This window comes from Anomaloglossus baeobatrachus, chromosome 7 (genome assembly GCF_048569485.1).
Source record: "Anomaloglossus baeobatrachus isolate aAnoBae1 chromosome 7, aAnoBae1.hap1, whole genome shotgun sequence".
NCBI classification, from domain to species: domain Eukaryota; kingdom Metazoa; phylum Chordata; class Amphibia; order Anura; family Aromobatidae; genus Anomaloglossus; species Anomaloglossus baeobatrachus.
The window spans coordinates 48,714,480-48,737,134 of record NC_134359.1 but is presented as its reverse complement, the minus strand read 5'-3'; the positions used below and the strand labels follow the sequence as shown (position 1 = coordinate 48,737,134).

Here is a 22,655-nt window from a genome sequence, read left to right as displayed (position 1 = left end):
GCCCACACCATCACACCTCCTCCTCCATGCTTCACTGTGGGAACCAGGCATGTAGAGCCCATCTGTTCACCTTTTCTACAAAGACACGGTGGTTGGATCCAAAGATCTCAAAATAGGACTCATCAGACCAAAGCGCAGCTTTCCACTGGTCTAATGTCTATTCCTTGTGTTCTTTAGCCCAAACAAGTCTCTTCTGCTTGTTGTCTGTCCTTAGCAGTGGTTTCCTAGCAGCTATTTTACCATGAAGGCCTGCTGCACAAAGTCTCCTCTTAACAGTTGTTCTAGAGATGAGAATGTGTGTCCAAACTTTTGGTCTGTACTGTATATATATATATATATATATATAATATATATATAGATATATATCTATATATATAGATATATATATTAATATTTAGTACCTGAAATGTATCTACTAACTGTATGACTGTAGGACTTCACTGACTGTTTTTCCGCACTTGTAGAGAAGTATATCCGAAAACTCGCTTGTGGCGATGGACTTCTCAGGTCATAAAACCAGAGTCATTGAAAACCCCACAGAAGCGTTGTCTATTGCTGTGCAAGAAGGACTGTTATGGAGGGTGTGTATAATACCTACACTGCTAATAAGTGTTGGGTAATTTTGGAAAAAATTTAAATATTTTTTAATGAATTTGCACTTATAACTTTGTCTAATCTTTGGTCTTTTTAGCTTCCTTAGATTTGCACCAATTCTGTGATTTGATTAGAATTTTTCCCGATGCCTATATGTGTTCACTTGTCTCTCTCTCTCTCTATATATATATATATATACAGGGTGGTCCAAAAGTAAATGGACAGTAATAGGGTTATGAAGGGGGAGATTTATCAAACATGGTGTAAAGTGAAACTGACTCAGTTGCCCTTAGCAACCAATCAGATTCCACTTTTTATTCTTCACAGACTCTTTGGAAAATGAAAGGTGGAATCTGATTGGTTGCTAAGGGCAACGGAGTCAGTTTCACTTTACACCATGTTTCATAAATCTCCGCCTTCATAACCCTATTACACATACTGTCCACCTACTTTTGGACCACCCTGTGTGTATATATATATATATATATATATATATACGAGGAACTGCAGATAAGACTTTGGCTTTACCCAGAAAAAAACGAGATAGGATGATGAAACTTTACATTTACTCCTCATACTCTCCACTGATGTCAACACACTCCTTTCATCAGTATTTCAAGTTCTGTAAGCCTAGTAAATAGAAGGATTTTGGTTGTGCCTCAAACCTGGCATCCGCAGCAGCCATGGCATTAGAAATGGTGTGAAATTTGGTACCCTTGAGGTGTTTCTTCAGGTTTGGAAACAGATGATAGTCGGAGGGAGCTAGATCTGGTGAATAAGGTGGGTGTTCAACCAGCTGGAAGCCCAGCTCTGCCAGTTTTGCCGTGGTCACTTGTTCAGTGTGACTGGAGGCGTTGTCTTGCAGGAACAAGATTCCTTTGGACAGCTGGACGTGCCTTTTGGGCTTCAGAGCTGCTTTCAATTGGTCCAAAAGTTCAATGTAATACCTTGCATTGATGGTGGAACCCTTTTGAAGGTAGTGCACTAGCAGCATACCCTCCTTAACCTTGAACACAGATGCCATCACCTTAGTGGCTCATTTTTGCACCCTGAACTTCTTTGGATGAGGAGAACCACGGTGCCTCCACTCTTTTGATTGCTCCCTGTTTTCAGTGTCATACAAATAAATCCAGGTCTCATCCATAATGACCAGTTGATCCAGGGAGTTATCAGTCCGGAAACGCTGACATATGGACCGGGAAGTTGTCACTCGCTGCTTCTCTGATCTATTGTCAAACATTTGAGGACCCACTTTGCAGATCGCTTCCTCATGTCCAAATGTTCATGGATAATAACACAAACACGTTCATGGGAAATCCCCATGATGTCTGCTATTGCTTTAGCTGAAATTCGTGGATTCTCCAGTATGAGGTTGTTCACAGCATCGACGATTTCCAGAACAACAACCACTCTGTCATCCAGGACGTTCCTCATCATTGGTGCTGAAGTGGCCCATTTTAAATTTGACAACCCAGATCTTATCTGTGGAATATGAAGGGCATTGATCCCCCAATGTCTGCGACATATCACCATAAATATCCTTCACGGACTTTCCTTGCAGAAACAAGAATTTTATCCCTCCTCTGCTCTCAGTTGCTGTGAATATCGCATTAGACTCTGCCATTTTATTTTCCCGCGTGCGTAGAACACTGTTGCCATAAGCAAAAACACAACATTTTAGAAACATATATTAGACGCATAAGGCTTTCATGTGATGTAACATTCGTTACCATAGAAACAACAAAAAGAGATCACAAAGCCAAAGACTTATCGGCAGCCCCTTGTATATACAGTATATTGATTCCTCAATTGCCAATTTTTAAAAAGCTCTCAAATGTTTACGCCAATGTACTCCCAAATGTAACACCCTGATTAATTTTATGTATGCCCAAACGTTTTACGGAAAGTTTGGTGATGCATTAGCACAGCTTGAAACTTTTTGCTTTAAAATGTTCAACAGGAGTTAAAAGACAAAAATAAAGAACATTTTTTTGCCTTCAAAATTTATGAACTATGTGAGCCAGTTTGAGGAATTTGCTCCAAGAAATGTCAATAGAAACCATAAAGAAAAATAAAGAAAGATGACTTAGAAAACCACACAACTTGTGAATCGAGCGCTTAAAAAGAATCCGTCACCAGATTTTTGCTCCCCCATCCAAGAGCAGCATAATGTAGAGACAGAGACCCAGATTCCAGCAATGTGTCACTTACTGAGCTCTTTGCTGTCATTTTGATAAAATCCATGTTTTCTCTGCTGTAGATCTTGTTATGCAGAGCTTACGAATATGCTGGACTACCTGCAGCATGCCAAGTAGTCCTATAATGATAATATCCTGATAATTAAACAGTGATTTGATAAAAACTACACTAAGAAGCCCAGTAAGTGACACATCGCTGGAATCAGGGTTTCTGTCTCTACAGTATGCTGCTCTCAGATTAGGTGGCAAAAACCTGGTGACAAATTCCATTTAAAGCACATAACGCATTTGACAACCTACAATGCATATAACCTTTCAACTGATTACTTTTTAACTATTATATTTCATACAGAGGAAAAGCTGTGGACGAATCAGTGCCCATGGAATCCCAACAAGTTCTCAAAATTCAAAACTAAACATAGGTATGCATACAATACTGGTTTCTGATATTTGATTACTTAGAAGACTTAATTCCCTTTAACTTCACTAACTTTATTAATTAATTAATTAAAATAAATTTGTCAGCAGGTTTTTGTTGTGTAAACTGACAGCAGCATGATGTAGAGGCAGAGAAACTGATTCCTGTGATGTATCACTTAGTTTACTATGGGCAGCAATTATGACAGGATCACAGTTTTCATCTGCTGCAGATCAAGCAGAGCTCAGAATGCTGAGCTGTGTATAACCCCACCCACATCTCTAATTGGCAGCTTTCTGTCAATATCCAGTGAACACAGAAAGCTGTCAATCAGTTTTGGAGGGTTGGCTGGACCAGGAGACACTTAGTCCTGTAGTGATAATCTCCTACTGATAAAACACTGATTTAATGGAAACAGCAAAACACAGTCTAGTACATGACACATCACTTGAATCATGGGGTGTATGTTCCTATATCAGGTTGCTCTCAGTATATATAGCAAAAACCCGATGACAGATTCCATTTCAAGAGTATCTAATCTGAATTATCTTCCAGGTATTGCAAAGTTATGCATTTTTGCCTCCTTTTTCCCAAACACTGTGCTGAAGTACTGTTTTAATGCCGAGTTTCCGCTCCTTTATAAATTGCTTTTAATTGCTAATTGGCAAGATCTGTACAATATATTAAAACATTATCTGTATAGGAATTCCACAGTCTGTCCAGGGTGGGGACAGGGAGGCTCACACACGGGTATTTGCACAGACTATTTGAATATAATGTAAAGATATTAATGAGCAGCAGTTGAAGGGAGCATGTAAAGGAGCATAAAGTAATCATTGAAACCACACTTCAACATATTGTTTGTGAGAGAAAGAAGCAAAATATTTGAATGAAGAATATAACAAAAATTCCCAACTACACAATAAAATAAAAAATAAATCTTTATTTTTATATAGCGCTAACATATTCAACAGCGCTTTACATACATCAGGAACACTGTCCCTAAATTCCCTATCAGTATGTCCTTGGAGTGTGGGAGGAAACCGGAGAAAACCCAGAGGAAACCCCCGCAAACACGGGGAGAACAGACAAACTCCTTGCAGATGTTGTCCTTTGTGGGATTTGAACCCAGGACCCCAGCGCTACAAGACTGCAGTGCTAACCACTGAGCCACCACAAGACTGCAGTGCTAACCACTGAGCCACCATGCAGCCCCAACCCACAATACAAAGGATAATAATAAAAACAAATGTTAGTTTTAAAAAGGGGTTTTCCAGGACTTAAAAATCTGACTTTTGGATCAAAATTTAAAAACTAAATCAAATATACCTTCTTCATCTGATGAAATAATGTGATTTAACAATGAAAACAAGCCTTTAAATGTATCAAAATAATAAAAGGGAAAATTAGGAAAGAATAATGTTTATCTCTTTCTCATTTTCTCTAAATTTATCAGATGATCATATTCATTTTTTTTGGGGGGGGGGGGATAATTTGCACATAAAATTCAGCGTACCTGCAAAAGAAATTGCTAGATCTGTAAGACACGGGTTTTTTGATGTAGCAAAAATATGCAGCATCAAAAATTCACCAAAAGCTCATTGCAGGAGTGGAATCTGATAGGGTTTTAAAGATTTGGACCCTCTAACTGCTAATATTTGATTTTGCATGCCTGTTATCTATATATATAATTGCCTTATTCTGTCTGTCTGTCTGTCTTGCTCCAAAATTGTGTCCTTACGGTGACAAACAGTGGATTGGCCGCTGGGCTCGCCATGGCCCCCCCCCCCCCGCACGGATTGGCCGCTCGCCTCGCCTCGGCTCCGCCCCCTCGCACGGATTGGCCTCTCACCCCGGCCCCCTGCACGCATTGGCAACTCGGCCACGCCCCGCCCCCTCACGCATTGCACGCTCGCTCTGGCCCCGCCCCCCGCACGCATTCCCCGAACCGACTCCCAGGTGAGTGCTGTACCCCCGGGAGCCCACATCAGCGTACGCTGGTATGGGCTCCCGCGCGAGCGGGGGCGGGGTACGCTGGTAACCATGTAATATTGTAGCATGGTTACCAGCGTACACCAGCTCCCAGGTGAGCGCATCAAGGTCCTGCAGCAGCGGAACACACACACACACACGCACACATAAAAACAGACACACACACACACATCAGATCACACTCACTCTCACACACACCTCACACACACATCAGATCGCATCCACACACTCACAACATCCCGTGATATCGCTTGCTTCTCGGCGGCGATACTGTGCAGTGATCTTCCAGGACCTACCGGAGGATCACATGGCCGGAAGCATGTGGTATCTCCGGATGTTGTGATTGTGTGAGCGCGTATGTGCGATATCGTCAGTGTGTGTGTGTGTGAGTGTATGCGATCGGATTTGTGTGAGTGTGTTCTGATGTGTGAGTGTGTGTGTGAGTGTATGCGATCGGATGTGTGTGAGTGTGTTCTGATGTGTGAGTGTGTGTGTGTGTGTTTATGCGATCGGATGTGTGTGAGTGTGTTCTGATGTGTGAGTATGTGTGTGTGTGTGAGTGTATGCGATCGGATCTGTGAGTGTCGGCAGAGGAGCGTGGCGTGCAGCACAGCTGCTGGGACCGCCCACCGGTGGGCACAGGGAGAAGTGGGGTGTGTGTGTGAGTGTATGCGATCAGATGTGTGCGTGTTTACTGTCTGATGTGTGACTGTGGAACACGATGGGGAGTGCACAGCATGGGGGATGGAGCACAATGGGGAGTGCGCAGCATGGGGGATAGAGCACGATGGGGAGTGCGCAGCATGGAGCACGATGGGGAGTGCGCAGCATGGGGGATGGAGCACGATGGGGAGTGCGCAGCATGGGGGATGGAGCACGATGGAGAGTGCGCAGCATAGGGGATGGAGCACGATGAGGAGTGCACAGCATAAGGGATGGAGCACGATGGGGGGTGCGCAGCGTGGGGGATGGAGCACAATGGGGACTGCGCAGCATGGGGGATAGAGCACGATGGGGAGTGCGCAGCATGGGGGATGGAGCACGATGGAGAGTGCGCAGCATGGGGGATGGAGCACGATGGAGAGTGCGCAGCATGGGGGATGGAGCACGATGGGGAGTGCACAGCATAAGGGATGGAGCACGATGGGGGGTGTGCAGCATGGGGGATGGAGCACGATGGGGAGTGCGCAGCATGGGGGATAGAGCACGATGGGGAGTGCGCAGCATGGGGGATAGAGCATGATGGGGAGTACGGAGCATGGGGGATGGAGCACGATCGGGAATGCGCAGCATGGGGGATGGAGCACGATGAGGAGTGCGCAGCATGGGGATGGAGCACAATGGGGAGTGCGCAGCATGGGGGATGGAGCACGATGGGGGGTGTGCAGCATGGGGGATGGAGCACGATGGGGGGTGCGCAGCATGGGGGATGGAGCACGTTTGGGAGTGCGCAGCATGGGGGATAGAGCACGATGGGGAGTGCGCAGCATGGGGCATGGAGCATGATGGGGAGTGCGCAGCATGGGGGATGGAGCACAATGGGGAGTGCGCAGCATGGGGGATGGAGCACGATGGGGGGTTGCGCAGCATGGGGGATGGAGCACGATGGGGGGTGCGCAGCATGGGGGATAGAGCACGATGGGGAGTGCGCAGCATGGGGCATGGAACATGATGGGGAGTGCGCAGCATGGGGGATGGAGCACGATTGGGAGTACGCAGCATGGGGGATGGAGCACGATGGGGAATGCGCAGCATGGGGGATGGAGCACGATGGGGGGTGCGCAGCATGGGGGATGGAGCACGATGGGGAGTGCGCAGCATGGGGGATGGAGCACAATGGGGAGTGCGCAGCATGGGGGATGGAGCACGATGGGGAGTGCGCAGCATGGGGGATGGAGGCACAATGGGGAGTGCGCAGCATGGGGGATGGAGCACGATGGGGGGTGCGCAGCATGGGGGATGGAGCACGATGGGGGGTGCGCAGCATGGGGGATGGAGCACGATGGGGGGTGCGCACCATGGGGGATAGAGCACGATGGGGGGTGCACAGCATGGGGGATGGAGCACGATGGGGGGTGCACCCCCCCAAAACACACACACACACCGCCACACACGCACTGCACAACACACCACACACACACTGGGAACCACAAACACTGCCCTACACAGACACCCACACACACAGACAACGCCGCACACACACAACACCCAACACACAAACACCGCGGCACACACAAATATACGCACATACCGCACAACACACACATTGCACAAAACATACCTCCCCCCAAAACACACACACACACCCCACACCCACACAAACCGCGCAACACACACACACAACGCTACAGACACACAGCGCTCTACAAACAACGCAACACAGGCAACACACATACAACACCGCTCTCACCCCCCGTCACACCCAGACAACACCCAGAACATGTACAGCGCCCTACACAAACACTTGGTATCTACACACAACAACATCTATATATATATATATATATATATATATATATATATATATATATACGGTATATATATAACAAAAATCATACATTAACTACACAATACGTAAATTCTAGAATACCCGATGCGTAAAATCGGGCCACCTTCTAGTATTTGATATAAACGGATATCATTTCATCTGTTTGCCCGCTCGATTATTACTACTGTAGTTTTGTATTATTATATGCAGCGGTCCATATGTCACAGCCCTGGTTCCACCATAAAATCTCAAGAGATGAAGCACAGAAACTGATACATCAGCAAGGGCTTGTAAATGGGTAAGTTACTACATAGCGGGAATTGGTGGTAAAAAATGTAAAATGTATAAAGTAGTTCTGCACCATATAAACTATAGTGTAGTTCTTCCTTATGGTACTATATTCTACACAAGAGGTAATAACCATCCAAAGGAGCATGCTATATGACCGAATACAAATTTTATGAGAAAAGATACTGTAATAAAACTCAGGTAGTGTTCTGCTAACCAAAGAAACACCCAAAATTCCAAAATTCATCTGATCTCAGTCTCGGTTGTCAATGGATTAGTGACTGTGCTTGCTTGATGACCCTATCAATATGTATCCAAACTAGCAAGAGTTCTAATGTCTCATATAGAGTTATTACAGACTTGAAGCTTAAAACAGGACAACTCCTTTAACATGTTTATCTCTGGCTGCTTCATAGGCTATATTCATATTACGCTATTGTCTGTCTGAGTGCTGCCCATCTAAAAAACTGACAGCACTCAGACTAGTTCAGTAGATGAATGCAATCCCAGAACCACTTTCAGTATATGAAGGTAGCAACAGAACCATGTAAGTACATGACTGCAGTGCCCGAACAACCATCAGTATATGAATGCAGCACCAAAACCACAATCAGTAGATGAAGGCAATGCCAGAACCAACGTCAGTACATGAATACAGTGCCAAGTTTAGTACAGTGATCAATTTCAGTGTTAGGTCAGCCACATATGCACATGTATCACATGAACCTATACCCCTAGTATGTCTTTAAAAATGGTAAGGATGAGCTTGGAGTTATGGTTACCAGCCATCAGACTGTGGACCATACAGGAATCACAGTACTGATGACACACAGGCAGGACCACATAAACATTTATATCCAGGTACCTTATAGCTGACTCTGATTGGAGTCATGCCCCTCCTTTTGGTCTCCATGTAAAACAGGTTTCATGATGAGAGGTCATACAAAGACCTAATTTCTCCAGACTTCCATTTAAAAGTAAAATTATCATTATACTGCCCAAAAATATAAATATTTCCCATGCTATGCTCCTGCATAAGTAATTGACCCTTACTCTGCTTCCTACACAAATTCCCCACACCGATCCTCTCTGTAATATCGCCCCGATAGTGTCCCTCTTTGTAATAACTCCCCACACCACCCCTCTCTATAATATCCCCCACATCCCCCTCTGTATAATATCCCTCATACCACCCCTTTGTATAATATCCCCCACAGAGTCAAACAATTAGTACAAAAATTTCCATCTGACAATACTGGCGGCAGAGGTCATAATTCCTTGGGCAACCTAGGAGGAGAGATGAAGGAGGCACACACGAAGTCCAACAGAGGCAGGGCAACACTATCAAATGTCTGGGATAGTTTCATTAGATACTCCCATCACCTAGGCTCTGATACGCGAGGTAGTTTGTCAAGGAAGAAAAAGTTTTGGATGATGGTGAAGGACTATCTAGCCGACTGTACCAGTGTCCTCTGTGATTGTATGTAAATATTTGACTTTGCAGAAAGTAATAAAAATGCCTTAAAAATTTCTCTCTCTCTCTCATTATTCTGGCGTTTGGCAAATATAAATAATTTTGGTTCCTAAATGACCTAAAATGGGAAAGGTTTATTCTGATTTCATGTCAGATTGTAAGAAAACCAGGCCTATTTGTCTTTTTAGATAGTGTAGGTAAACTTCAATTGTATATACCCCCCAGGCTGCATAGGCTTTGTCACTTTAGGAGTCCAACTTCTTAATAATGGGGAAATATTTATTCTGAGGCCTCCCTCTTAGTGTCTTCCAGGGTGTATTATAGTCCCTCCTTCTAATTTTTGGAAGACCTTGTATTGGAATTCCTCCTTCTACTTTTTGGCAGCTATTGGAAAAAGGGCATAAAATTTACTAGTCTAGGAGTCCTACACTTTAAACATGGAAAAAAATATATTCTGAGGCCCTCTTCTACATGTCTTCCAGGGTGTATTGGAGTCCCTCCTTCTTCTTTTTGGCAGCCCTTGTGCACAATGCATAGGTTTTACTAGTCTAGAAGTTCTACTCCTTAATAATGTGAATTTGTTTTTATTCTAAGGCTCTCCTTTATGTTTCTTCCAGGGTGTATTTCAATCCCTCCTTCAAATTTTGGCAGTCCTTAAGTGGGCTTTACATGCAACAACATTGCTAACAAGATGTTGTTGGGGTCACGGAAATTGTGATGCACATCCGGCCTCGTTAGCGACATATGAAACGCACGAACGACCGTTAACGATCAAAAATGCTCACCATATCGTTGATCGTTGACACGTCGTTCTAATCCCAATTCTCGTTGCTGTTGCAGGACACAGGTTGTTCGTCGTTCCTCCGGCAGCACACATTGGTATGTGTGACACCGCAGGAACGTGGAACATCACCGTACCTGCGGCCACCCGCAGTGAGGAAGAAAGAAGGTGGACGGGATGTTCGGCCCACTCATCTCCGCCCCTCCGCTTCTATTTGGCGGCCGTTTAGTGACGCCGCTGTGGCGCCGAACGAACTGCCCCCTTAGAAAGGAGGCGGTTCGCCGGCCACAGCGACGTCGCTAGGCAGGTAAGTCCGTGTGACGGGTGTTAGCGATGTTGTGCGCCACCGGCAGCGATTTGCCCGTGACGCACAACCAATGTGGGCGGGTGCTTTCACCAGCCCGCTTTACACATAGTGCATAGGCCTCAGGAGTCTAGGAATCTTACTACGGGAAAGACAGACAGTGGGATGGCACCACCCACGGGGATCTCCTAGGTACACTGCGTTACGTGGCAAGAACAAGAAAAAGACATACCTAAAAAATGGGATCACCACTTATGAAGTATTATTAAGAATCATCAATGTTTTATTGTCAATAGAACACACATAAAACACATAGTGAAAGAGAAAAAATACCGATAAACGAAACGAATACACACAGACAAATACGGACATCTAAAATCAATTAAAAGCACTAATGCACTTGAGAGATACCCACATTGAAAAATGTATATTCTTGGTCCAATGGCAATAGGCTGTAATCAATATTGAACAAACCCTGAGATACCCCTATATTTGTGCCACAAGGAGAGGAATTTCCACAAAATAGAATAGCAGCTTATGCCGAGGATCCCACAGGTACTCAAATGAAATTAACTGGTTGGCCCATGGCAGAGTGAGCAGCAGAAAATAAATGAACAAGATTTTTCAATGTGGGTATCTCTCAAGTGCATTAGTGCTTTTAATTGATTTTAAATGTCCGTATTTGTCTGTGTGTATTCGTTTATCGGTATTTTTTCACTTTCACTATGTGTTTTATGTGTGTTCTATTGACAATAAAAATTTGATGATTCTTAATAATACTTCATAAGTGGTGATCCCATTTTTTAGGTATGTCTTTTTCTTGTTCTTGCCTAGGAATCCTACTACCTAACAATTTTAACAGAATATGTATGAGGTTCTCCTTTATGTATAATACAGAGTGTATCGGAGTCCCTCTTCCTCACAATGTTTGGCAGTTGTTGCATAGTCCACATAGGCTTTGTGAGTTTCAGAGTCCCTCCTTCATAAATTAAACAGGAGGTGTCTGACCATATCATATACACCACATGTCAAGATTAGGTAGTAAAATGTTAGAATTATATTTACCAGTGAGTGACTACTGGTGAGTGTAGTTTCCTTTCCCCCTCTACTATGTCTTCTACAGTAGTTGTAGGTGACATTGAAATATGGTAAGCAATGGAGTTGCCTTTAAGTCTATGTTCACACATTGCATTTTTTTGGTGTGTACTTTCACAAGTTTTATGAAAATTAAATGCTAATTTATCCAGTACCAGCAAAAGCTAGTAGATTTCATAATTGTAATGTGTACAATTGTTTTTCTTTTTCCTGTCTAAAATGGAAGACTGCTGCATTTCTGAAAAAAAGCATGTCAGCACCTTAGGTGTTTTTGCAGCTTTTTTCCAATGTTTTTTTCAACATTAAAAGCAATCATGCTACTTGTGAACACAGCCTAAGGGGTGGAGGAGGTTTTTTTTACTCTTTTTTATTTTGCCTTATATACAAGTCATTATACAGGAAATAATGTTTCTTAACATTTTTTGCTCTAAAATCCATTTTATCTTCAGTTTTGTTTGGTTTATTGTCAGTCCATAAAGGTGGAGTAATACTCTGACAACATTGTTCCCTGCAGCGACCTGGGAGTCAGAGATGCATCGAAGCATCTTCTCTATGTTCCCATTGCATTTTAGTGCCGTTTCCATTAATAACAGCAATTTTCCTGCCACCCCAAGACCTATTGTGGGGGTCTTCTGGAAGAATGCTTGCATTTCGCATTGACTAAGCCCGTTCAAGAGTCTGACCTGCTCAATTCGAGTATCGAGCACTCGAGCATTTTAGCATTACCCAGTATCAAAAATGACTTACTCTCTATATTAATGACCTTGTGGATGGGATTGATAGTACAGTGTCAGTCTTTGCCGATGACACCAAACTATGTAGGATATTAAAAACTGACCTGGATAGTACAATATTACAAAAAGATCTGGATAAGATGTCAGAATGGGCAGATACTTGGCAAATGAGATTTAATGTTGATAAATGTAAAGTAATGCACCTAGGACGGAGTAATCCTATAGCTGCGTATACATTAAATGGAAGTAAACTCGGGACTACAGAACAGGAGAAGGACTTGGGTATTCTCATTACAAATAAGCTGAGCAGCAGCACTCAATGTCAGGCAGCAGCTGCTAAAGCAAACAAGATTCTAGGGTGTATAAAAAGAGAGATTAGATCCCGTGATCCCAACGTATTGTTACCCATCTATAAATCACTTGTAAGGCCACATCTGGAATACGGGATCCAGTTTTGGGCTCCACATTTTATAAAAGACATTCAGAAGTTAGAGTCAGTTCAAAGGCGGGCAACTAGACTATTACAAGGAATGGAAGGCCTCCCATATGATGGCAGATTGAAAAAGTTAGATATGTTTAGCTTAGAAAAAAGACGTCTCAGAGGAGATCTCATTTATATGTATAAATACATGTGTGGTCAATATAAAGGACTGGCACATAACTTATTTCTTCCGAAAACAATACTAAGGACCAGGGGGCACTCACTGCGAGTGGAAGAAAAGCGATTCCGACATCTAAATAGGAAAGGGTTCTTTACAGTTAGAGCGGTCAGACTGTGGAATGCCCTACCACAAGAGGTAGTAATGGCAGATACTATAACAGCTTTTAAAAAAGGGCTGGATGATTTCCTCAGTACACACAACATTGTTGGTTATAAATGACTTAGTGACTAAATGTAGAACTGGTGGAGGAAGGTTGACCTAGATGGACCTAGGTCTTTTTTCAACCTAAGTAACTATGTAACTATGTAACTATGTAACTATGTAACTTGGTAACAAGTATTGGCCTAAGGGGTAATCAATAGGGATGATCGAATACCTCAAATATTCGGCTTCGTGAATATTTGCCTAATAGGTCACCGCTATTCGACTATTCGCAAATATTCGATGCACAATGTAAGTCTATGGGAAACCTGAATAACTATTCAGAACTATTCAGGCTTCCCATGGACTTACATTGCCCATTGAATATTCGCATATCGGCGACCTATTCATCGGATATTCGCAAAGCCGAATATTTGAGGTATTCAATCATCCCTAGTAATCAACCATTTAAAAAGAACCTGTCAGCAGGTTTTAGGACCCCCAACTGATCTAATCTGTGCTAAGTGGTTATAATGCAGATTATTTTCATACCTTCGTTTTTTCAATTCGTTATTCCATTCCACTTACAGCTCTCTGGCCTTTCTATCACTTTCTCTGCCACCGCAGTCCTTCAATCACTAAATAACAAGGCAATTTAAGCTTATTTACATAAAAATAATAATAATAATAAACAGCTTATTTGGGAATGAAATGAAACATTGAAGAAAAAAATAAAGATGCAAAATGAATCTGCGTTCCAGAAACCTAACATATATATTATTAGTTGGGAGTGATAAAATCTTCATGCAGGTTTCCCTTAAAGGGAATCTGTCAGGTGATTTTTTAGTACCATACTAATGTTATATTTAAATAGGGTTCAAGGAGACTTTTCAGGATCAGTAAGTTGTATTGTGCTACCTTATCCTGTTATCTTGCTGTAAGCTCCATAGAATTCAGTGTTTCCTGCAGGATAGTCAAGTGTATGTAAATACAAATTACATATTCACTGCTCCCCCACCTGCCTCCCTGTGCATTCACTATCACTGCTGAGAGGTGGGAGGCAGTATGGGTGGGGGCAGCGGTGCAAATTCAGTTCAAATTTACTATCACTGATGCCACCACTGAGAGGTGGGAGGGGGGAGCAGTGAATACGCAGTTGGTATTTAAATATGCTTGACTAGTTACTAAGTCACACTAAATTCTACAGCACTTGCAACAAGATAACAGGATAAGGTAGGGCAATGAAACTTAGGGCTTAAGGAGACCTTTCAGGATCAGTAAGTTTTATTGCTCTACCTTATCCTGTTATCTTGTTGGAAGCCAAGCATATTTAAATACCAACTGCATATGCCCTGCTCCCACCTCTCAGTGGTGGCATCAGTGATAGTAAATCTGAACTGAATTTGCACTGCTGTCTCCACCCATACTCCCTCCCACCTTTCAGCAGTGATAGTGAATACACAGGGAAATAGGTGGGGGAACAGTGAATATGTAATTTGTATTTACATACACTTGACTATCCTGCAGGAGGCACTGAATTCTAGAGCTTACAGCAAGATAACAGGATAAGGTAGAGTAATAAAACTTACTGATCCTGAAAGGTCTCCTTAAGGGTACCGTCACACTTTAGCGACGCAGCAGCGATCCAACCAGCGATCTGACCTGGTCAGGATCGCTGCTGCGTAGCTACATGGTCGCTGGTGAGCTGTCAAACAGGCAGATCTCACCAGCGACCAGTGACCAGCCCCCAGCCAGCAGCGACGTGCAAGCGACACTGCGCTTGCACGGAGCCGGCGTCTGGAAGCTGCGGACACTGGTAACTAAGGTAAACATCGGGTATGGTTACCCGATGTTTACCTTAGTTACCAGCGCACACCGCTTAGCTTAGCGTGTGCAGGGAGCAGGAGCCGGCACTGGCAGCGTGAGAGCTGCGGAGGCTGGTAGCGAAGGTAAATATCGGGTAACCACCTTGGTTACCCGATGTTTACCTTGGTTACAGCTCACTCCAGGCTGCCAGACGCCGGCTCCTGCTCCCTGCACATTCAGGATTGTTGCTTTCTCGCTGTCACACACAGCGATGTGTGCTTATCAGCGGGAGAGCAACAATAAAAAAATGAACCAGCACTGTGTGTAACGAGCAGCGATCTCACAGCAGGGGCCAGATCGCTGCTCAGTGTCACACACAGCGAGATCGCTAATGAGGTCACTGCTGCGTCACAAAAACCGTGACTCAGCAGCGATCTCGCTGTGTGTGAAGTACCCCTAAGCCCTATTTAAAGATAACATTAGTACTGTACTACAAAATCACCTGACAGATTTCCTTGAAATACCAGAATTTCATGTAGGGATGTGTAATTTGTATTGTAGTGATGAATGGATGATGTTGAGATGTAGATATTTTAGCAAATGTAGATGCTTTACTAGAAGATGCAAATCACATAATTTTTCCTTATTCATTGTTTTAAGCATTTTCATATCTTATTGTTTACTGAGCATTTGGCAAACATACTTTTAAAGTTATTTCTACCCAGAAATAGACGTTCTTTTGTTGAGCCAGGCTGCTGGATAATATACTGTAAAATTTGTAAGGAAAGTGTCTGAGTTAATGTTTTCATTTCTGGATCAGAGAGGCGTTTTGAAGTTCAGCTCTTATGCAGTGGAAGCCAGCTGGTGTACTACACAAACTTGACAGCTTGGACCTATAGAGATGAATCAATACTCAAGTCATTGAAGTTTCTCTGAAAGCATAATCATACTCTTCAGTATTATCTCCTTCCACTTCTAAGCAAAAGAAGTTCTATTTATAAACCCCATCTGATTCTTTTAAAACTTTCCAAATGCCGTGTAGGGCTATTGAAAGCCGATCTTCTGTGTCAAATAAGACTTTAATAAGCCCTTAGAAACATGGCATGCAAATTCTGCATTTTCAATACTACCATTGCTGATTTCGAAAGATTATTATTCCTTATAAAACAATTGAACAATTGACATTCTAATGATTGAAAATTATACTATTTTTGCTTTTTACTTTTTTAGATTTTTTTTGTGTGGAAAAACTAAAAATTGGAAATCACCTTTGAGTTTAATGACCTGAATATAAACTCTCGGCTTGTGGCGTGCTGCTTTTAAAAACCAACTGGACTCTCGAATAAGGAAGCACTAACTGTAAATCCCAAAATCACAGTTACATTCATTAAAGAATAAAAAATACTGCCTCTCCTTATATATTTAAATAATTAATTATTACCCAATAAAATTACAGTTCATGAATATCATAAAAGTGATGCTATAGGTGACTTGAGATAACAGGGAACCGGGGCTTCTAAACTGGCCCTCAGGCTATGGGAGCCCTAGTTGTCTCTGATCCCAGAGATACGTCTGATGGTGATGATGCCTGGGCGGCCTTCCTACCCCTGCTCCTGATCAGCCATGGTACCTCTTCCCTCCCTACCCCAGGGGTGGACAGGAGCATGTAAACACCAACAGTGATAGACAAACAGGGGAAACCAAGACTGTATCATACAGCACGGTCAAATAGAGTAATCAGACAACAAGTGATAAGGAGGAAAACTAAAGCAGGGAGGAATTAACCAGACAACAGGAGAAAGTCCACAGCACATGCAGTAAATCACCGGTGTAGCAGAAAGCTATAGTCGGCAAAGGAAGACAAATTCCTCCACCTTAAAATGGCGGGGAGTAACTGTGATAGGTCTCTTGTAACATGTGATCCAATAGATAACCAGCAATCTATAAGAAATTAACTCCAGCTAGTCCGATCACTACTGAGCACACAGCTGGTCAACGTCTGAGCCTGCCTGTGCAATCCAGAAGCACCAGAAAACATACAGTGAGAAGTATCAGTCTGTGGTCTGACCCATGTCTGATGCCGCCATGAAACTCCATGAAACGCCATGAAACGAGTTTAGAGCAAAACACTGTGTGACAACTTGAAAATTATACTATTAGAGTAATCAAAGCCATTGAGTAATATTTTTTATTACTGAGTATTAATCACATGACTTTTTTTTTTTTTAGAGTATTCCTGGTTAGGGACAGTCAGAGCACCCCAAAATCATTTGTCCTTTCTTTGTGCTATGGGCAGAAGATCAAGCACTTCCAGATTCTACCAGTAAGTTGCATTTCCTGTCTCCTTCACATTCAAGGATTCTAAAATTCAGTGGTATTTGTATTTTTCCTTGCTGATTTTACGGTAAACCAAAGTAACAACAGTAATGATCATTTTCATTCTTCATTAACATCTATAAGACTTGGTTATTGAGCAATGTCATTTTCTTTCTGTTTACATAACTTATAAGGAATATATTGTCAGTTTTTTTATACTTAAAGAGGATCTGTCACCAGGTCTAAAGTGTCCAATTACTCTTCATTTATTCCTGTTGCTCTCTTGAGTATTTGTTTTTTCTTTAAAAAAAAAAATAAAAATCTACCATACAGTTAAAGAGACATAGGTCTATTTATTACGTTTCTTTTATGATCTTTTCCAAGGGGGCGTGATTCACAGGTTTCTCTGGGGAAGGTCTGTAGACTGCTTTGCATTATTACCTTGTGAGCACCGCATCATGATTCCTCCTACAGGTGTGTCTGGTCTCAGTGAGTGACAGTTCAGCCATACAATCCAATCTTGGGCAGGGGCGTACTGAGCTGTCAGTATGGTGACGGGCAGTTCAGCAGTCCAATCAGAGGGAAGGGCATGCTGAGCTGTCAGTATGGGGATGGACAGTTCTGCCATCAAATCTTGAGCTGGGGCATGGTGAGCTGTCAGTATGGTGATGGACAGTTCTGCCGTCCAATCTTGGGCCCAGGGCATGCTGAGCTGTCAGTATGGTGATGGACAGTTCTGCTGTCCAATCTTGGGCAAGAGTGTGCTGAGCTGTCAGTATGGTGATGGGCAGTTCAGCCATCCAATCTTGGGCAGGGGCATGCTGAGCTGTCAGTATGGCGATGGACAGTTCTGCCATCCAATCTTGGGCCGGGGCATGCTGAGCTGTCAGTATGGTGATGGGCAGTTCAGCCATCCAATCTTGGGCAGGGGCGTGCTGAGCTGTCAGTATGGTGATGGATAGTTCTGCTGTCCAATCTTGGGTCGGGGCATGCTGAGCTGTCAGTATGGTGATGGACAGTTCTGCTGTCCAATCTTGGGCAGGGGCGTGCTGAGCTGTCAGTATGGTGATGGACAGTTCTGCTATCCAATCTTGGGCCGGGGCATGCTGAGCTGTCAGTATGGTGATGGGCAGTTCAGCCATCCAATCTTGGGCCCGGGGCATGCTGAGCTGTCAGTATGGTGATGGATAGTTCTGCTGTCCAATCTTGGGTCGGGGCATGCTGAGCTGTCAGTATGGTGATGGACAGTTCTGCTGTCCAATCTTGGGCTGGGGCGTGCTGAGCTGTCAGTATGGTGATGGACAGTTCTGCTATCCAATCTTGGGTCGGGGCATGCTGAGCTGTCAGTATGGTGATGGACAGTTCTGCTGTCCAATCTTGGGCAGGGGCGTGCTGAGCTTTCAGTATGGTGATAGGCTGTTCAGCCTATCAATCGGGGGCTGGGCATGTTGAACTGTCACATGTTGATGCTGTACAATCGGAGGCAGGGGCTTGTTGAGTTCTCAGCATGGTGGTTGACAGCTCAGCCATCCAGTCAAAGATTGGGTGTGCAAGGTTTCCTCCATTTGTCTACTGTTTGGAGTGATTACCTGTTTATTTATCTGCCTCTCTGCCTTCAATTACTGCCAGTCATAGCTTTAGGGGTGCTTCACACACAGCGAGCTCGCTGCCGAGATCGCTGCTGAGTCACGTTTTTTGTGACACAGCAGTGACCTCATTAGCGATCTCGCTGTGTGTGACACTGAGCAGCGATCTGGCCCCTGCTGCGAGATCGCTGCTTGTTACACACAGCCCTGGTTCGTTTTCTTCAAAGGCGCTCTCCCGCTGTGACACACACATCGCTGTGTGTGACAGCGAGAGAGCGACGAAATGAAGCGAGCAGGGAGCAGGAGCCGGCGTCTGGCAGCTGCAGTAAGCTGTAACCAGGGTAAACATCGGGTAACCAAGGTGGTTACCTGATATTTACCTTAGTTACCAGCCTCCGCAGCTCTCACGCTGCCTGTGCTGCCGGCTCCGGCTCTCTGCACATGTAGCTGCATTACACATCGGGTTAATTAACCCGATGTGTACTGTAGCTAGGAGAGCAAGGAGCCAGCGCTAAGCAGTGTGTGCGGCTCCCTGCTCTCTGCACTTGTAGCTGCATTACACATCGGGTTAATTAACCCGATGTGTACTGTAGCTAGGAGAGCAAAGCTAAGCGGTGTGCGCTGGTAACTAATGTAAACATCGGGTAACCATACCCGATGTTTACCTTAGTTACTAGTGTCCGCAGCTTCCAGACGCCGGCTCCGTGCAAGCGCAGCGTCGCTTGCATGTCGCTGCTGGCTGGGGGCTGGTCACTGGTCGCTGGTGAGATCTGCCTGTTTGACAGCTCACCAGCGACCATGTAGCGATGCAGCAGCGATCCTGACCAGGTCAGATCGCTGGTCGGATCGCTGCTGCATCGCTAAAGTGTGAAGGTACCCTAAGCTCAGTGTTGTCTGTGTGTCTTTTGTTCCTGTGCTCAGTCTGATCTATTGTTTACCCAACCATGGTCCTTGCTTTTTACGATGCCTAGTCCCTTTGTCTTGCTCTGCTACCTTCCTGGAATTTTGACCTCAGACAGTGACTTGGCTATGCCTTGTCTAATCCCTTTAGTTATTGCTAGCCCTCCTTGTATCTGACACCAGAACCTCTTGACTATTCAGCCTCATGGCTACCCTGTGAGTAGTGACTAGCGTTATGCACTGTCTCCTTAATAAACACTATAAAAATTAACACACACAAAAAAAGCACATATCTCGAGAACTGTATGAAGAATTAAAAAACAAACAAACAAATAAGAAACAATACTCAGGAGCGCAGCAGGAATAAAGTAAGTTATCAAACTGGACACTTTTGACCTGGTGACAGGTCCTGTCTAAATGGATGTATTTTGGGCTGAACATCTTTTATCTTTTTTTCTCTGAGTTCCTTTTAGCTGATTTATGAGCACAGAGAACATTAAAATTGAGATGAATTGTGTGTCATAAATCAGCTATAGGGCTCTTTACACGCTAGCGATGTCGCTGGTGAAAGCACCCGCCCCCGTCGGTTGTGCGTCACGGGCAAATCGCTGCCCGTGGCGCACAACATTGCTTGCACCCGTCACACATACTTACCTGCCTAGCAACGTCGCTGTGGCCGGCGAACTGCCTCCTTTCTAAGGGGGCGGTTCGTGCGGCGCTACAGCGGTGTCACTAAGCGGCCGCCCAATAGAAACGGAGATGAGCGGGCCGAACATCCTGCCCACCTCCTTCCTTCCTCATTGCGGGTGGCCACAGGTAAGGTGATGTTCCTCGTTCCTATGGTGTGCTGCCACAGGAACGACGAACAACCTGCTTCCTGCAACAGCAACGATAATCGGGAAAGGAACGACGCGTCAACGATCAACGATTAGGTGAGTAATTTTGATCGTTAACGGTCGTTCCTGCGTTTTACACGCTACGACGTCACTAACGAGGCCGGATGTGCGTCACAAATTCCGTGACCCCCAACGACATCTCGTTAGCGATGTCACCGCGTGTGAAGTCCGCTTAAGAGTTGCTCACAAAAAGTCAGGTAAAAGATTTACAAACTTGATGGATTCTCCCTTAACTGATTTAGCAGCACACAATTTACTGTATTTTTTGGACTATAAGATGTACTTTTCCTCAAACAAAATGGGAGGAAAACGAGGGGTACATTTTATAATCTGAATGTTGCTTACCAGGGATGGTGGAGAGGGGTCACAGGAACAATGCCGCTTGCGCTGTGCTGGGCCAAGGGCACTTTGCTGTACTGGGACTGCTGGCACTATGCTGGAGCTGTGGGTGATGTGTTGGAGCTGCGCTGTGCTAGGGATTCAGGCCGAGAAAGCTGTCTTGGGGCTGCGGACACCATTCTGAAAATGTCAGCAGTGCGGACTTCAAAATAATGGTGCCCGGAGTTGGCGCATGCGCAGATAGAGATCCAGGCTCAAGATCTCATCTGTGCACGCTCCACCTCCGGGTGCCATTTTCCTTTAGTTCGCTGGGAGATTAATTGGCCAGAACAGGCGCGTGCGCCAATAAGATCTTGAGCTCGGGGCCCAAGCACAGCGCCCTTGGCCCAAAGCTCCAGCCCATCCCCCGCAGCCTCAGCACAGCCCCTGAAGCATCGCCCTATTCCACCACCGCCTTTGCCTACTCTCACTCCGCTCCACCACCGCTGCCACCCTCTCCCAGTAAGATACCACCGGACTGTTATACGGACTCCATTTTTACCTTTTTTTCCTCTAAATTTGGGGTGTGTCTTATAATCCAGTCCGTCTTATAAACCAAAAATATATGGTACATTGAAACAAAGATCCTGCAAAAGCCAAGCAGTGCAAAATTTGTAATGATACCCAATTGCAAACCTAATTTTTATCATTTTTAGCCCAAAATATATGCTTTTTAAGAAAATAAAAAATGGCCCCAAAATGTGTTCATATCATATCCTATAATTTTCTCAGTTTCAATTTTCAGAAGATGTGTTAGATTGATGAGACCAACCAATCACAAAAATTGGGGTCTCATTTGAGAAGAAATTGTGTTTGCTATCTATATCGGTTTTTGCTACTTTGAATGGACCGTCATGTATGTACATGATCGCCTGACATCTCGTTAAAATGGGGAACATTACATCGTCCATTGATTGATAATTCACTTACTTTCTTAATTCAGGTATTTTTCTATTCTATCCAACAGATTGAAGATGGAGGAGAGCTGTTTTACACTTTAGATGAGGGACACACAAGATTTACAGATCTCACACAACTTGTTGAGTTTCATCTTCTGAACAGGGGGATCCTGCCGTGCACCCTGAAGCACTACTGCACCCGGGTTACTGTGTAACTGTGCTCATGAGATACTGTAAATAATACTGTATTAAGCCATTATTGCTGTTGTATATACATTGTGCCGAAAATAAATGAAATTAAAATATCGACGGTCACAGATGAAAATAAAAAAATATGAAGACGCATTCATTAGTCTGATAATAATGGGTGAAACCCCAAGTTCCCAAGTCACATGTCTATGAGCACCTGTGATTACACTCTGGGGTACAGGTCAAAATCTATACTGAAAAATGTATGTGCAGATTCTCTAATAAAATATGTAAAAGTGATCTCTCCCATGGATTCTTATCTTTAGGCCAAGGCTACATTATCGTATGGTATCCTATGCAATATAATCAGATGTGATATGCTAATGACACTTAGCTCAAACTCTGCTCGAGTATGAGGCGAGTGTCATTTACTGTGGTGTCTGATAGACACCTCCCCGTTACTAACCCCTGGGCTTGATGCCAGCTGTCAATTCACAGTTGACATCAACTCCACTA

The 22,655-nt window shown here is 44.1% G+C and overlaps 1 protein-coding gene across 2 annotated transcripts in view; it reads left to right on the top strand.

Moving 5' to 3' along the window:
- Positions 1-22,432, top strand: part of GRB14 (growth factor receptor bound protein 14) — an 89,783-nt gene extending 67,351 nt beyond the window's left edge. For both annotated transcript variants that reach the window (XM_075318844.1, XM_075318843.1), the window contains 5 exons: positions 465-581; positions 3,145-3,214; positions 7,901-7,988; positions 17,205-17,298; positions 22,019-22,432. In XM_075318844.1, coding sequence (XP_075174959.1) covers positions 465-581; positions 3,145-3,214; positions 7,901-7,988; positions 17,205-17,298; positions 22,019-22,165 — 516 coding nt within the window. In that variant the 3' untranslated portion in view covers positions 22,166-22,432. The remainder of the gene's footprint in view (positions 1-464; positions 582-3,144; positions 3,215-7,900; positions 7,989-17,204; positions 17,299-22,018) is intronic.
- The last annotated feature ends 223 nt before the right edge of the window (positions 22,433-22,655 follow it).